General features: G+C 38.0%; 2 protein-coding genes across 4 annotated transcripts in view; one reads left to right on the forward strand and one right to left on the reverse strand.

Annotated features, from left to right (window-relative positions):
* The window catches only part of LOC137398102 (BOS complex subunit NOMO3-like), a 102,876-nt gene extending 89,835 nt beyond the window's left edge, over positions 1–13,041 (forward strand). For both annotated transcript variants that reach the window (XM_068084213.1, XM_068084218.1), the window contains 5 exons: positions 1,214–1,324; positions 3,029–3,127; positions 10,558–10,677; positions 11,324–11,440; positions 12,838–13,041. In XM_068084213.1, coding sequence (XP_067940314.1) covers positions 1,214–1,324; positions 3,029–3,127; positions 10,558–10,677; positions 11,324–11,440; positions 12,838–12,867 — 477 coding nt within the window. In that variant the 3' untranslated portion in view covers positions 12,868–13,041. The remainder of the gene's footprint in view (positions 1–1,213; positions 1,325–3,028; positions 3,128–10,557; positions 10,678–11,323; positions 11,441–12,837) is intronic.
* A 100-nt stretch (positions 13,042–13,141) lies between these two features.
* On the reverse strand, positions 13,142–15,798 carry LOC137398118 (uncharacterized). 2 transcript variants are annotated; one of them, XM_068084227.1, is made up of 5 exons: positions 15,365–15,798; positions 14,990–15,115; positions 14,783–14,884; positions 14,358–14,435; positions 13,142–14,245 (listed from the first exon to the last, which is right to left on the reverse strand). In XM_068084227.1, exons 2-5 carry the CDS (start codon positions 15,090–15,092, stop codon positions 13,176–13,178), a joined length of 1,353 nt encoding a protein of 450 aa, XP_067940328.1. In that variant the 5' UTR covers positions 15,093–15,115; positions 15,365–15,798; the 3' UTR covers positions 13,142–13,175. The 2 variants fall into 2 exon arrangements, with proteins under 2 accessions (XP_067940328.1, XP_067940334.1); XM_068084233.1 differs by lacking the exon at positions 15,365–15,798 and having other exon boundaries at positions 14,990–15,286.
* Positions 15,799–15,800: the final 2 nt, after the last annotated feature.

Genomic DNA, 15,800 nt, shown 5'->3' on the forward strand with positions numbered 1-15,800 from the left:
ATGTATATATATATATATATATATATATATATATATATATATATATATATATATATATATATATAGAGTCACGTTTTAACCTCACAAATCTGCTTGTCAGTAGGAGAAAAAGTACTCGGGTGGCTGCTGGCTGTGAAAAGTTATTTGTAATTGTTATGACACATAGGTGGTTTGACCTTGGGAGTTATGGCTTATACCTTTATTTTGGTTGGGTATGCTAATGCAGTCAGGTTGTGAGGCTTGGTTAAGTTTGTGTCCATTTAGGCTTACAGCATTTGTAGCGCTATTATAGAGCATGCCATTTGGCCAGGGATTACTCTTTTCACGGATTAAGGTATGGCAGACGTGCCTGCATTTGAACAAGGAAACAAGCACGCGCTGGCGAGGGATTAGTGTTCACTTTGAGAGGGTAATAAACAGGATATCAGTAGGTAGTGTAGGACTTCTTGCAAGGAATGGCCTGGTACCAACACTTCTCAAATCTGATCATAGAGCATACTGACATCCAAGTCGAATAGGATGTGTTTTCTTATATTTTATTTAATTATTTTATTGCCGTGGTACCATAACGAATACAATACTTTAAAATCTGTGGTAGTTGTTGTGGAGATCACCTCTATATGGTTTTGCTCTTTTTTCAATGAAGGGTCTATGGGCTTAAGAGTGGAGCCACTAACACACATTGGCCTAATGAGAGTGTCATACTCCTGCGTTCACTAAATGCCTTCCGAGCGTTGATTCTTAATGTTGATTCGTGGTGATGATATTTGCATAGTGGCACAATGTTTAGTAGATCATTGAACTCTGTTGATAATCTCAAATTAATGTAAATAGCCAATCTAAATTCATGTCCAAAGCATGTGTGTACCATAACATGTGTGGTGGTTGGGTATGGTGACGGTCCTGTCTTTACATTTCCACTTGGGAAATAATCCACTGGCATCTCACCTCTATTTTTCCTTCACCTTGAACTGTGGTTTATCAATTGCCAGTTTAGACACATTGTGCACATTTGACGGCTTTCGTTCTAGCCAACTTGGAAAAAATTATCCTATGAACATTCTCTGTTATTGCTCATCAAATTAGTTATAGAGTGCATATCCTTTTCCACCTTTTCTATACAAGACTTTTTCATTTAGGTAAAAGAAGTATTTTATATCATTTAAGTGGAAAGAAAGCAGTCACAGATATTAGTTGATGGATTTTGTTGCAGATGGAGGCAGCTGATGCTAATATTGGAAAATTTACTATAAGCGAGAGCCTGGCTGTCACAGATGTGGCGGTGTTTATTAACTGTTCTACACAGTATCTATCGACACTCAAGGTATACCTCAGTATCTCTCTACACTCAATATATACCTCTGTATCTCTCTATACTCAAATTGTACTTCAGTATCTCTCTATAGTCAAGGTATACCTCAGTATCTCTCTATACTCAAGGTTTACCTCAGTGTCTCTCTATACTCAAGTTATACCTCAGTATCTCTCTACACTCAAGTTATACCTCAGTATCTCTCTATACTCAAGGTATACTTCAGTATCTCTCTATAGTCAAGGTATACCTCAGTATTTCTCTATACTCAAGTTATACCTCAGTATCTCTCTGGACTTAAGGTGTACCTCAGTATCTCTCTATACTCAAGGTATACCTCAGTGTCTCTCTATATTCAAGGTATACTTCAGTATCTCTCCATACTCAAGTTATACCTCAGTATCTCTCTATACTCAAAGTATACCTCAGTATCTCTCTATACTCAAGGTATACCTCAGTATCTCTCTATACTTGAGGTATACCTCACTATCTCTCTATACTCAAGGTATACCTCAGTATCTCTCTATACTCAAGATATACTTCAGTATTTGTCTATACTCAAGGTATACCTCAGTATCTCTCTATACTCAAGGTATACCTCAGTTTCTCTCTATACTCAAGGTATACCTCAGTATCTCTCTATACTCAAGGTATACCTCAGTATCTCTCTATACTCAAGTTATACCTCAGTATCTCTCTATACTCACGGTATACCTCGGTATCTCTCTACACTCAAGATATACCTCAGTATCTCTCTATACTCAAGGTATACTTCAGTATCTCTCTATACTCAAGGTATACCTCAGTATCTCTATACTCAAAGTATACCTCAGTATCTCTCTATACTCAAGGTATACCTCACTATCTCTCTATACTCAAGGTATATTTCAGTATCTCTCTATATTCAAGGTATACCTCAGTATCTCTCGATACTCAAGGTATACCTCAGTATCTCTCTATACTTAAGGTATACCTCAGTATCTCTCTATACTCAAGTTATACCTCAGTATCTCTCTATATTCAAGGTATACTTCAGCATCTCTCTATACTCAAGTTATACCTCAGTATCTCTCTATACTCAAGGTATACCTCAGTTTCTCTCTATACTCAAGGTATACCTCAGTATCTCTCTATACTCAAGGTATACCTCAGTATCTCTCTACACCCAAAGTATACCTCGGTATCTCTCTATACTCAAGGTATACTTCAGTATCTCTCTAGTCAAAGTATACCTCAGTATTTCTCTATACTCAAGGTATACTTCAGTATCTCTCTAGTCAAAGTATACCTCAGTATCTCTCTATACTCAAGGTATACCTCAGTTTCTTTCTATACTGAAGGTATACCTCAGTATCTCTCTATACTCAAGGTATACCTCAGTATCTCTCTATACTCAAGGTATACCTCAGTTTCTCTCTATACTCAAGGTATACCTCAGTATCTCTCTATATTCAAGGTATACCTCAGTATCTCTCTATACTCAAGTTATGCTCTCAGTATTTCCTACAGCTTGTCAGCATTCCGTGTCTGCATATGGTAGAACATCTACTCTGGCATATGCTACCCACATTTCCTCACACAGCTATATATATATATATACATGTATATATAGATCCTGTGGATATTTTTGGCAAGTTCATTGAATTTATTTACTAGTTTATCTCCGAGTTCCCCGTCTTCTTTGGGCTGGGCGCCAATATATTTTTTTGCTCTCAGGTGATAATCAGTAAGGAAGGATCTAGCGCCCCGCTACAGTCTCTCGGTGCATCCGAAAGTAAAGTTATTTTCCTTTCCAGCCTGCCTATGGATTCTTCGGTAAGGCTTTTACATGTCACGTATCAGCTCACCCTCCCGGTTTGTCTAGGACAACTATGGCAGATTTGCTCAGCTTTTTTAAAATACAAAATATAACATTTTTATTCAATATTGTAAGTGGTGGCTCATGAATTCACATGACCTTCACCATTGCATACCACGTATTAACTTATGATATAAATGATGAGCTCTCAAGTTGTATAGTGCTGGAGTGTAATGAGTCTGTAGAGGAAGACATGTGCTGGAGACAGAAACTGGTACAGGACTCATTAGGGGCTTCGCTTGTCAGTCTGTCAGATGCCTCACACCCAGTGCTTAATCAGTTGGCACGATTCCCTATTTGTGTCTCCATCATCATGTAATACAATTCTCAAAAGCATAATATTAGTTTCTATTCCTCTATTGTATAAAGATTTACATTAATTATCTCATAAAACGTTTTTAACCTATAAGCCCGTGTTTATAGTGATTCGGTGGCGAATATGCAGGACTTTAAAATTCATAGATGTACTAATGTGACAATAAAGTATTATCGGCCCTTTTCCAGGCAGGTGTCTTCTTTTTGATTGGACATGTTACCGAACCATGTTAGAATTTTCTGGATGCATCAGAAATATCATAATGCAGGTATAATTTAACAATTATGTTAATTCAGTCGTCGGTGCTACTATAACTCAGTGACCTTCATGTACAGAATAATAGTACTCTCTACCTTACTACTCTACCATAGTACTCTTTACCATAGTACTCTTTGCCATAGTACTCTCTACCATAGTACTCTTTACCATAGTACTCTATACCATACTACTCTCTACCATAATACTCTCTACCATAGTACTCTTTACCATAGTACATTCTGCCATAGTACTCTCTACCATAGTACTCTCTACCATATTACTATCTACCATAGTACTCTTTACCATAGTACTCTCTACCATAGTACTCTCTACCATAGTACTCTTTACCATAGTACTGTTTGCCATAGTACTCTCTACCATAGTACTCTTTACCATAATACTGTCTACCATAGTACTCTCTACCATAGTACTCTTTACCATAGTACTCTATACCATACTACTCTCTACCGTACTACTATCTGCCGTAGTACTCTCTGCCATAGTACTCTCTACCATAATACTGTCTACCATAGTACTATCTACCATGGTACTCTTTACCATACTACTCTCTACCATGATACTCTCTACCATAGTACTCTCTACCATAGTACTCTTTACCATAGTACTGTTTGCCATAGTACTCTCTACCATAGTACTCTTTATCATAATACTGTCTACCATAGTACTCTCTACCATAGTACTCTTTACCATAGTACTCTATACCATACTACTCTCTACCGTACTACTCTCTGCCGTAGTACTCTCTGCCATTGTACTCTCTACCATAATACTGTCTACCATGCTACTCTCTACCATAGTACTCTATACCATACTACTCTCTACTATAATACTCTCTACCATAGTACTCTTTACCATAGTACTCTTTGCCATAGTACTCTCTATCATAGTACTCTTTACCATAGTACTCTATACCATACTACTCTCTACCATAATACTCTCTACCATAGTACTCTCTACCATAGTACTCTCTACCATAGTGCTCTCCACCATAGTACTCTCTACCATAGTACTCTTTACCATAGTACTCTTTGCCATAGTGCTCTCTACCATAGTACTCTTTACCATAGTACTCTATACCATACTACTCTCTACCATAATACTCTCTACCATAGTACTCTCTACCATAGTACTCTTTACCATAGTACATTCTGCCATAGTACTATCTACCATAGTACTCTCTACCTTATTACTATCTACCATAGTACTCTTTACCATAGTACTCTCTACCATAGTACTCTCTACCGTAGTACTCTCTACCATAGTACTCTCTACCGTAGTACTATCTACCATAGTACTCTTTACCATATTACTATCTACCATAGTACTCTTTACCATATTACTCTCTACCGTAGTACTCTCTACCGTAGTACTCTCTACCATAGTACTCTTTAAAGTAGTACTATCAGTAAAGTCAAGGACTGACAAGGCTTTGATGAATCAGCAGATATAAACCGATTCAAGCACTGCTAACATCACATTTTGTACAATGAGTTCCTAAACTCTCTTTCTTTAAAAAGTATACAAACTAAGATGTGCACTAAACTTCTATTCATAGTGCAAGCATCAATTCGTTCACCCTTTCTACTCAAACAACCTAAATAAACTATATGCATGGATTAACTGTTCAATTTGCCCCTGTATACCTGTGCCTGCATACATTCAAACCTACGATATAAAATTTCGGGAAATATTAACTACATCACACGGTAATTTCCATCAGAAAAAGTTCGAAAAATTTTACAACATTACTGTTTCATTACTAAACAAGGAAAAGCTGTTAACAGAAAAATTTAAAAGTAATAAAAATATGTAAATTAAGTCAAATCAAATTATATCTAGTGTAAGTTGGAGTAATGACTTTCTATAACACGCTTTTTCACTGGAATTTGTCATTGCAAAGCTTGCACTTCCAATCTTGTCTCCCTAAGGTAAAGTACCAATAAACACATTGCTTTAATGATTAACGCTCTATGCTGTTTTTTTTTAAATGTCATCAAAGTTTTACATTCAGTCTTATGCTTAAGTTTATATAATCTAGTTTTGCTAATGCTGTATTTAACCATTTATTGTTTATTTCAGTAGAAACCTTTAGACGTAAAATGGTCTGGCAAACATGTCTTTTACTAAGTTTGATGAATATCGTTGTAACTCTGTTAGCAAATAATATGAAGAACAATTAACATGTTCGTGTAATGTATTTCTTTTTTTCATGTTTAATTGTGACTGTTATTTGTTAAAACATTTTTTGTCTTTTACTCTTACCGCTATGCTTTGGATCTGTAAAGAGAGCTATTTTTGTGAAGAGGCAAAAGTTTCCCTAATCAGAATTTGTGTGAAGATGTTACATTATTAGTAGCAGAAGCAATTACGAGTTTTTACTAAAAATGAATGTGGTTTAAAATGCAATAAACATTCAGTTTTCATATTTAGTTTGATCTGACATTACATATCACTTTGCCAAAGAATGTTTTGTATAAATAGATTTAATCCTGCCAGCAAATGCCCTTTGCAAAAAATCTTTAAAAAGTTCACCTCTCATTAAAAGTTAGCTCCATGAGTTGCCAAAAGTAAAATTTCTTCAAGGCACGACTATATTATTTCTTGACAATCATTGCATTTCTCTCATGCTTTGTAGCTCCATGTGTAAATTGAAGTCTGTTCGTATCAACCCTACATAACTTACTACTGAACGCCTTAAAAAGAATAACTGTCATATGAAAATGCACGAGGTATACAGCTAGCATTGGCGTGCTGTCTTTAGAGTGTCATGCGCTGCCTGTTAAGCAATGGTGGAATAAATTCATGCATCAAAATTAATTCTTGTTGCCTCATTTCTACTTGTACCCTAATTTATTGAATTATATTTTATTACTTCTGCACTGACCTTGTCTCTAGTTTTCATGGCATCTCAAGTTGGTTTTGTATCTGAAATCATTGTAAATGAGGGCAAGGATCAAATCATTTTAGATATTAGCAATTAGCAATCGTGACGGTGTGCTGTACCGACAGCTGCCGGCAATGTAGGCCTCTAAGAGGTCATGAGATGTGCCTCAATCTTGGTGCCTTTGGCTAACTGCGGATTAGCAGTTTACCTGTCAGACCAACACAGGGATGATCCATAGTCAGACCAGCCTGGCACGTAGCACTTGTCTATTTTCTTTACTTCTTTACGCTGTTCCAAACTTTGCGTGCTAGGGGAGACAAAAGTCACCGTAAGCAGTTCGCCAGGAGATGACAAGCGATGTATTCAAATACGCATCACTCATGTAACTCTTCATCGCTGTTTGTCATTCTTTATCACCCAGTCTTTGCCTCCGACAGTCCAGCACACTACTTATAACTTCTGCCCGAGTATTTCATGTCATTAGGTAGTTTATTTTGGAAATTTTACTAGTTGAAGTGTGTATATTATCAGTAGCTTTATAATTGTTCCTGCTGACTACATCGTACATCATGTAAAAAGACTTCTTCAGTTCTGAAGAAAATATTAAACTTTATCTACAGCACAATTTGTCATTCCTTAAAGGAAACACGTATCTGCAGATCTACTCACTGTCATTACCCACTTTGCTGTCCACTCGATGCCGACTCTTGCGTAGGAAACATAAGCTAAGCAGCCTGTGGAGGCAGGAGTAGAGTGATTCATCTTAAACCTGTTAATAGTGTGACATTTACTGCATCCATCATTCTATTGAATCCTAAATCATTTTTTATTCAAAATCGAGCTATTTGGAAACTGTTCACCTATTGAGTGGTCAGTGTTGATAAGATCAATTTGGCTTTCACAGAATCACATTTATTTGCTATGACATCTTCAAATGTTGCGCGATACAATCTTCAACTTTTGTCGAACATGCGATGAGAATATGTGATGAGTTGATGATATACGTTTGATGAATATTTGATAGAATGAGAGGAAAGAGGCTCGTGCTAGAAACCTAGAAACCTTTACAATAGCTGTAGTTTTATTGCAACTTTGATTGCCAAAGTTTTATCTAACCTGAGGTCTAGGTTAGAACCATGCAGTTACAATGTTTGCCGCGTGGGCTAGTGCCGACATAGAGTCTGCTATGTCAAGGACTTGTACTATCATCAAAAGTATCTCTCGTCTTTTGTGCTTATCTGCATGACTACCTACCTATACATACATATAGCTACATTCTGAGTATTTACACATAAATTCTTATATGTACATACTATATACACATGCCTGCATACACCCCTACACATGCCTGCATACACCCCTGCACATGCCTGCATACACCCCTGTAAATGCCTGCATACACCCCTACACATGCCTGCATACACCCCTACACATGCCTGCATACACCCCTACACATGCCTGCATACACCCCTACACATGCCTGCATATACCCCTGCAGATGCCTGCATACACCCCTGCACATATATGCTTACATATGCACAACTACCCAATCATATCCACAGATTAGGATTGAGTAGTTATGCATACACCTACACATTCATACCTACATAAACATGTGTTCATCCTTACCTGCTCATACTTACATGTGCACCTTTCGTGTTACGTGACAAAGCTACAAGAGGCTCCATCTACAGCTATCTACATTTCTACTCGCCACATGATATGCTTAGCTGAATACTGTTGTTTATATTGGTGTACTTACATAGACACTGAACTCACCAGTGTACTTACATAGACACTGAACTCACCAGTGTACTTACGTAGACACTGAACTCACCAGTGTACTTACGTAGACACTGAACTCACCAGTGTACTTACGTAGACACTGAACTCACCAGTGTACTTACGTAGACACTGAACTCACCAGTGTACTTACGTAGACACTGAACTCACCAGTGTACTTACATAGACACTGAACTCACCAGTGTACTTGCATAGACACTGAACTCACCAGTGTACTTACATAGACACTGAACTCACCAGTGTACTTACATAGACACTGAACTCACCAGTGTACTTACATAGACACTGAACTCACCAGTGTACTTACATAGACACTGAACTCACCAGTGTACTTACATAGACACTGAACTCACCAGTGTACTTACATAGACACTGAACTCACCAGTGTACTTACATGGACACTGAACTCACCAGTGTACTTACATAGACACCGAACTCACCAGTGTACTTACATAGACACCGAACTCACCAGTGTACTTACATAGACACCGAACTCACCAGTGTACTTACATAGACACCGAACTCACCAGTGTACTTACATAGACACTGAACTCACCAGTGTACTTACATAGACACCGAACTCACCAGTGTACTTACATAGACACCGAACTCACCAGTGTACTTACATAGACACCGAACTCACCAGTGTACTTACATAGACACCGAACTCACCAGTGTACTTACATAGACACCGAACTCACCAGTGTACTTACATAGACACCGAACTCACCAGTGTACTTACATAGACACCGAACTCACCAGTGTACTTACATAGACACCGAACTCACCAGTGTACTTGCATAGACACCGAACTCACCAGTGTACTTACATAGACACCGAACTCACCAGTGTACTTACATAGACACCGAACTCACCAGTGTACTTACATAGACACCGAACTCACCAGTGTACTTACATAGACACCGAACTCACCAGTGTACTTACATAGACACCGAACTCACCAGTGTACTTACATAGACACCGAACTCACCAGTGTACTTACATAGACACCGAACTCACCAGTGTACTTACATAGACACCGAACTCACCAGTGTACTTACATAGACACCGAACTCACCAGTGTACTTACATAGACACCGAACTCACCAGTGTACTTACATAGACACCGAACTCACCAGTGTACTTACATAGACACCGAACTCACCAGTGTACTTACATAGACACCGAACTCACCAGTGTACTTACATAGACACCGAACTCACCAGTGTACTTACATAGACACCGAACTCACCAGTGTACTTACATAGACACCGAACTCACCAGTGTACTTACATAGACACCGAACTCACCAGTGTACTTACATAGACACCGAACTCACCAGTGTACTTACATAGACACCGAACTCACCAGTGTACTTACATAGACACCGAACTCACCAGTGTACTTACATAGACATCTAATATAACCTTTGACAATGTGTGTATTTTAAATTCCCTTGTACTTCCCTGTACTTATTCCCTATAAAATCCATCCTTATATTTAATTTACTTGCCCACTTCTTTCAATCCTTTTTTTCTCTCTTCCTCCCCCTCTTCCCTTCCCTCCTCCCCCCACTAGGATTTAGCTGTGTACGAAATTTAAACATTGCTACAAATCGAACTGAAAATCCATTAAAAACTGCAGCCTTTTTTAAAGCTTTTTTTACTGCAGCCTTGTCGTATGAATCAGTCAAGCACATACAGAATCTAATAATAGCCTGATGTTCTGATATTACAATTCTACAAAAGTCTCTTATCTCTTAAGTTTTTGCCCTTCTCACAGGCCGAGTCAAATGAGATTAGTGATAACTAATGACTGGTTATACAAGGCTGGAGGAGGCAGCTGTTAGAAATATTCCAGTTTGGATTTGCTGGAATTAATATCGTCTTAGCTCGTGTCCCTCCCTTTTGCTGTGACCTTCACTTTATACTAACTACAATCTGTACAGAAACTTAATAAAATATTTATTAGGTAATAAAAAAGCTTCAAGGAGAAGTACAAACACAACTCGTCTTCCTTTGGTAAATTCCTATGCTTCAACCAACTCAATAGTTTGCTTCCATTAGCCAGTTCAGAGCAGATAGTAGAAAAATTGGCTGTTGCAGAAATACAAAGTGATGCTGGAGTCATCGCTGTCTAAAAAGTTGTACGAGTATGAGACGAGTGAATATCTCATGACAGCTGATGAACCTGCCAAAGCCCTTGCTATGTCATTCAATCCCAAGGTAATAATAGTCTCTCTAGTCATACTCATATGCTTATTGAAACAAATTGATGAGGTAGTAGGTAGTATGACTAGCTTGGAGGTGAATACCCGCAGCTGATGTTTGCAAGCAATGGCAGGCTATATGACAGGGAAACACCACTTACTGTCATCGAAACATTCTTGAAGAGCATTTACAGCAGCAGAATTCTTGATCATCTCCTGATGGTGAAAATGGATGGCACTAAAATTGAATCAAATCAACTTCCAGATGTCATATTTTAGCTGCCCACAAACACAGTTGCTTGGCTTAAAATGGTTTCACAAACTGCCCAGCAGTAGAGGATTTGTTATTATGGAAGAATTTTACCGATGAAAAATAGAACATAGTGTGTAGGTCTTCCAGACACTAAGGTTATCATATCATGGTTTCATTAGGTGTCAAAGTTACAAATGCTCATCTGATGGCGACAAAAACAAACAAGAAATCTTTATCATTTAGCCGGTCAATCTTTTTCTTGTGTGTTTAACATGCATCAGTGCTAGTTGTGTTGGTTATGTTTGCCATAGACTGGTGGATTGTGAAAAATATAATGTAAGGGTTTACCGGGTCGGCCTCTATTTCAGGGTTGCTACAAGTTCTAATCCTTTAACTGTTGTTCTTACAGGTTCGCAGCAATTTTGAGTACGAGGTTAAAGAGAGCAGTTTGCTCGCCTTGCTCATCGTGGTTCTCAGCACGCTACTTCTTGTCAACAAGCAGGCCTGCTTTGACATGTTTTCTCAGGTTTGTATCCTTGCCTCCAGAGCACTCCTCTACCGCACTTCATTTGCATAGTGTAACGATATAGCTCCCAATACAACATTTTTTGTCCTTTGACTTCAGCCCTTATCTCATAAATGATTTAATTTTATGTAACAAAATTGATATAAATCTGTTATAATTGTGACACAACTGTTAATTAACCCATTTTAAAACAGTTGTTAGCCACGAGAGCTCTACCAGTATATGGTCAAAGAAAATGTACCCCATTTATCATCAACTTTGCGACGCCAGTCATCTCATTTAAACAGCTCAAAGACTTAATCAAATGAGTTTCATTAAAGTTCATGGCATTTTGACTCTTTCGATTAAATTGGGATCTTTCACAAAAAATATTTTGCTCACCATTCTTTAAAAAAACTAACCAGCTTCTATAGCAGTTATTGTTGCTATTATAAGCTGTTCAGGTTTTTTGACAGCCTTTTTTTTCGTTACGTTTCTAAACGTAGAGCTTGGTCATAACAACTGTCTCTAAATAATTTATAATGTAGTTACCACTGTTAATTAGTACTACATTGCTGAAGTTGTCATGATAAATGTTTTTCAGTAGTAAAAATATCTTTTAGCGACATGGTGTTTTACTAAGCCGTGTGCTCCTAAATCATTCTGGCCGCAGTACAAAAGCTTAGTACCACACTCATTGTTCTACCTAGAATTATTAATGGAAGCATAAACTTGATTTTTTCATTCAAGGTCATGATCGACTATTGCATATTCTTGCTGACAAAGAGTTTGAAATTTTTTAAAGGAGTAGTCAAGTCCCAATTTGATCTCCTTCAGATCTAAGTTAATATTTCTTGAGAATTGATAAAGCCTTGAGCAGTGAGCTGAATCTAGTAATGTCTCATGAGGGATACGGGTGGCGAGAGAGGACGCTATAAACACCTCTACTTTGACTCCAACATGTCTTGGCATCAAAACCTATCACATTCACAATCTCTAAGATATGGCCATCTAACGCTATTAAACTATTATAATTTATTACGTGCAATATTTTGTTCTCATCTGATAAGTTTCTCAGACAAACAGCAATGAAGATGTGTCGTCACTCGACTGTATAGGCATCTTCCTTCCTCTCTCAGCTGGCTGTAGTTATTCCTGACTAGAAATATAATTAGCTAGCAATAAATAATCTTACCAGTTTATTGAGAGCTCAATAGCTGCATTATCTGCCCAATGTTTTGATTAGTGCTGCGCCTAGCATCTCTTATACTTTTCAAATGCTTTTTTTTTCCTCTTCTTGAGGCAGAGTGTGAATTAAGTGTTCATTGCAAAGACTTCCATTTCTATGACTCATTGGTTATTCAAGACTTTTTATAAATGCAAATATGCTGAGCGTATTTTATTCGTTTAATTTCCAGGTTGCTAATACGATAATGAGCCAGCAATGATGGACATCTGTAATTACCGCTGAAGCTTTCGGAGAACCTGAAATGGTGGAAACTCCATTATCTTGTGTATGATTATTGTTGTGTAAATATATATGTAAATGTCGTTTGTGAATACGATATTTTATATATTATTGTAATATTTCTTTAACAAAAAATAAATATCAAAAGAAACAATGAGAACACTCTTTATAACAAATAACAGAATGTTTTTGTAATATGAACAAGGTATAAACTTGAAACAAGATATTAAAATATATGAAAATAAAACAAACAATGATCAACAACGTTCTGGGATGATTGATAATTATTTAGAAGGCTTCCATCACGAGACTCTCCATGATGTCGTTAAACATGGCATCATTACTGTAGTAGCTGTCTGGACTGCTGCTTTCATAGCTTGTTATAGAGTTTGAACGGCACCGTGTCTGCGGAATATGGTTAGAGTTGGAGTTGTTTTGGTTGTATAAAGCATTGTGAGAACTGCCATAGGCTGCAACTGCTGGTGCTGGGCCAGTTTTTGGCATGCCTTTTGATTTGTTTATAATGTTGTCAATGTTTTCCATTATATAACCAGCACTGGGTTTCTCTTCTGTTACCATACTTATCGCTTCGCCATTCACTAAATCTGTCATGAAATGGTGACTGTCCTGGTAGACCTGTGCAGCAGTCGTGTGGTTAGCTTGCATAAGGTTTGGCGTATATATGGGTGGCACAGTCGGTGCTGCCATTGGGGACTGCACAATCTGTTGTTCGACAGACCTGCTTGAAAAACCAACCAGCATCGGCTGTGGCCATTGCTTTTCGGGGTTTGCCATAGATGTTGCCACATGGTAAGCAGGTGAAGGGTGTTGGTGACAGGCCTGTGGAGAATCTAAACCCTTCGGCCAACCTTGAGGCAATGTTTGGTTCCAGTTGAAGCTTGCGTGGTTCTGGTGGTAGGAGGGGCTAGGTGTGACTGGTGAGTAGAATGGACTGGCTTGACTACTGGTTGGGCTAGGTTGGTAGCCTGGGGTCATGACATGCTGTGTTGGGTTTACCTGAGCTGCAGAGTTTCTTTGAGCTTGGCTATTGGTCGAGCGACGGTAATATGGTTGAACTTCGTAGGATTTCAGAATCTCTCGCGAGTTAAACTTGTAGGTGTATTTTCTCTTGGGTACCTTACGAAGAATTTTTTTCTCATAGTAATGGCGAAGCGATCTTGAAAGCTTCTCATAAGTCATGTTTGTCCTATTCCTTTTTTCCCCCCACATATCAGCTAGTTTTGTAGGGTCTCTTATTCTGAACATTCCTTTCTGGTCTTCCCACGTTGCCACATTAGATTTATTCGAGTCCAGCAATATGTCGAAAAGAAACATCCACAGATGGCAGTGCGTCGTATCTGCAAGAGTAGACCGCACATTCATTTGCCCGCAATCGTATATATTTTAGTATGTGTACACTCCACATTTAACATTGAGCAAGGCAAATTAAGCATCTACATATGAGCTCACCTTTCAGGATCTTCTTCTTGAGAATGTTGAAGGCATCCACCTCAGACATTTTGTCATAAGCACTCGATACCGTCTCCACTGAAAAAATAGGTTACAGTTAGCATTAAGTCAAATTAAATGTTGTTAGTTTGGCATATACATTATAAGCTGCATACAGATCTGTAGTGCAATATGGTAATGATTCTGGGAATATTCGCTGCTATGTTTCGCTCTGTTTCACGAGTGATAAGTGTGTACTTCATCAGTGACAATATTCATGTATCATTGAAAAGCTCTTTGGCTGTTTAACTCTAATATCTCAACTTCCTCGTTGTTGAATCCGTGCCATGCGCCAATTTAAAAATAGAGCCCACACTGCATAATTGAAATGTGATTCAGCAATAGAGTTTGCCAAATGTTTGATTTCAGCTAGAACACTAACTCACCTGCTTTCTGCTCCTGGACAGTTCTCATAGAGTTTGGCGGCTTTGCTTGTAGCTGTTCGCAGGATAGTCTCAGCATCTCAAGGCTGCTCTTCCCTTGCTTATCTGTAAGGATAAAATTCCATGTAATTATAACAAATCGATTCTGAATCAAACAGCGAACTGATGAGAAGAGTGCGCGAAGAAACAATTGAACATTTCTTGACCTACCTGAGGGATTGCTCAGCTTGTCGTTATTATAAAACTGCTCCATGATTTGTTTTTGTGAAGCCATTTGGTCAACAAAATGTTCTGGATATAGTCCACTGTCCATTGGAAGAGATGGTTGCTTGCCTTCTAAAATAGACAATTTGTACAAAATTAGCAGGCTGAACAAATTGTGACAGCGGGTCAATAAAAAATTTCAAGTCACTTGCGACAATCCTAAACTAATTCTGACACAGACATATTCTTTCATCAGTTCTACAAAATCACCACAAAGTTCGTTTCTTATAGTTATATGCCAGAAATAGCCAAGCAACACGTTGAATTCATTATCAAAAATTCTAAAAACTTTGCCGATTCGAAAGTACTGTTAATGGTTACCTTGGCAAATGTGCAGTTATGATCTTGTAGATAGATTATAGTCCAATAAGTAATGCTGTTGCTCTTTGTAAGACGATGCAACTGTCTGATAATTTATTGCTAAATGACTAACATTTCTCGATCGTTATTTATATATCTGTAGTGTACGCGCTTTGCCACACCCAAAAATACATACACCAAATGTAACCTTTTAGTTGGTATTACAGGCGGCTCTGTGATTGGCTGATACAGCTCACTCCGAGCCTAACGCCTTACCACTGTGCACCATTAATCATTCTTTCAAATGCTTAACCATAGTAATCTCGTGTTCATTTATCATTGTTTTACGAAGGTAATGTTTGAAATATATTGATGAGGTTGTTTTTTGCTTTCTATCCTTACCGAGCTGAATACGTGATAAATTGTTAATCCATAGCAATATTATAATAAGTGTGAA

Source organism: Watersipora subatra, chromosome 1 (genome assembly GCF_963576615.1).
Source record: "Watersipora subatra chromosome 1, tzWatSuba1.1, whole genome shotgun sequence".
Lineage (NCBI taxonomy): Eukaryota > Metazoa > Bryozoa > Gymnolaemata > Cheilostomatida > Watersiporidae > Watersipora > Watersipora subatra.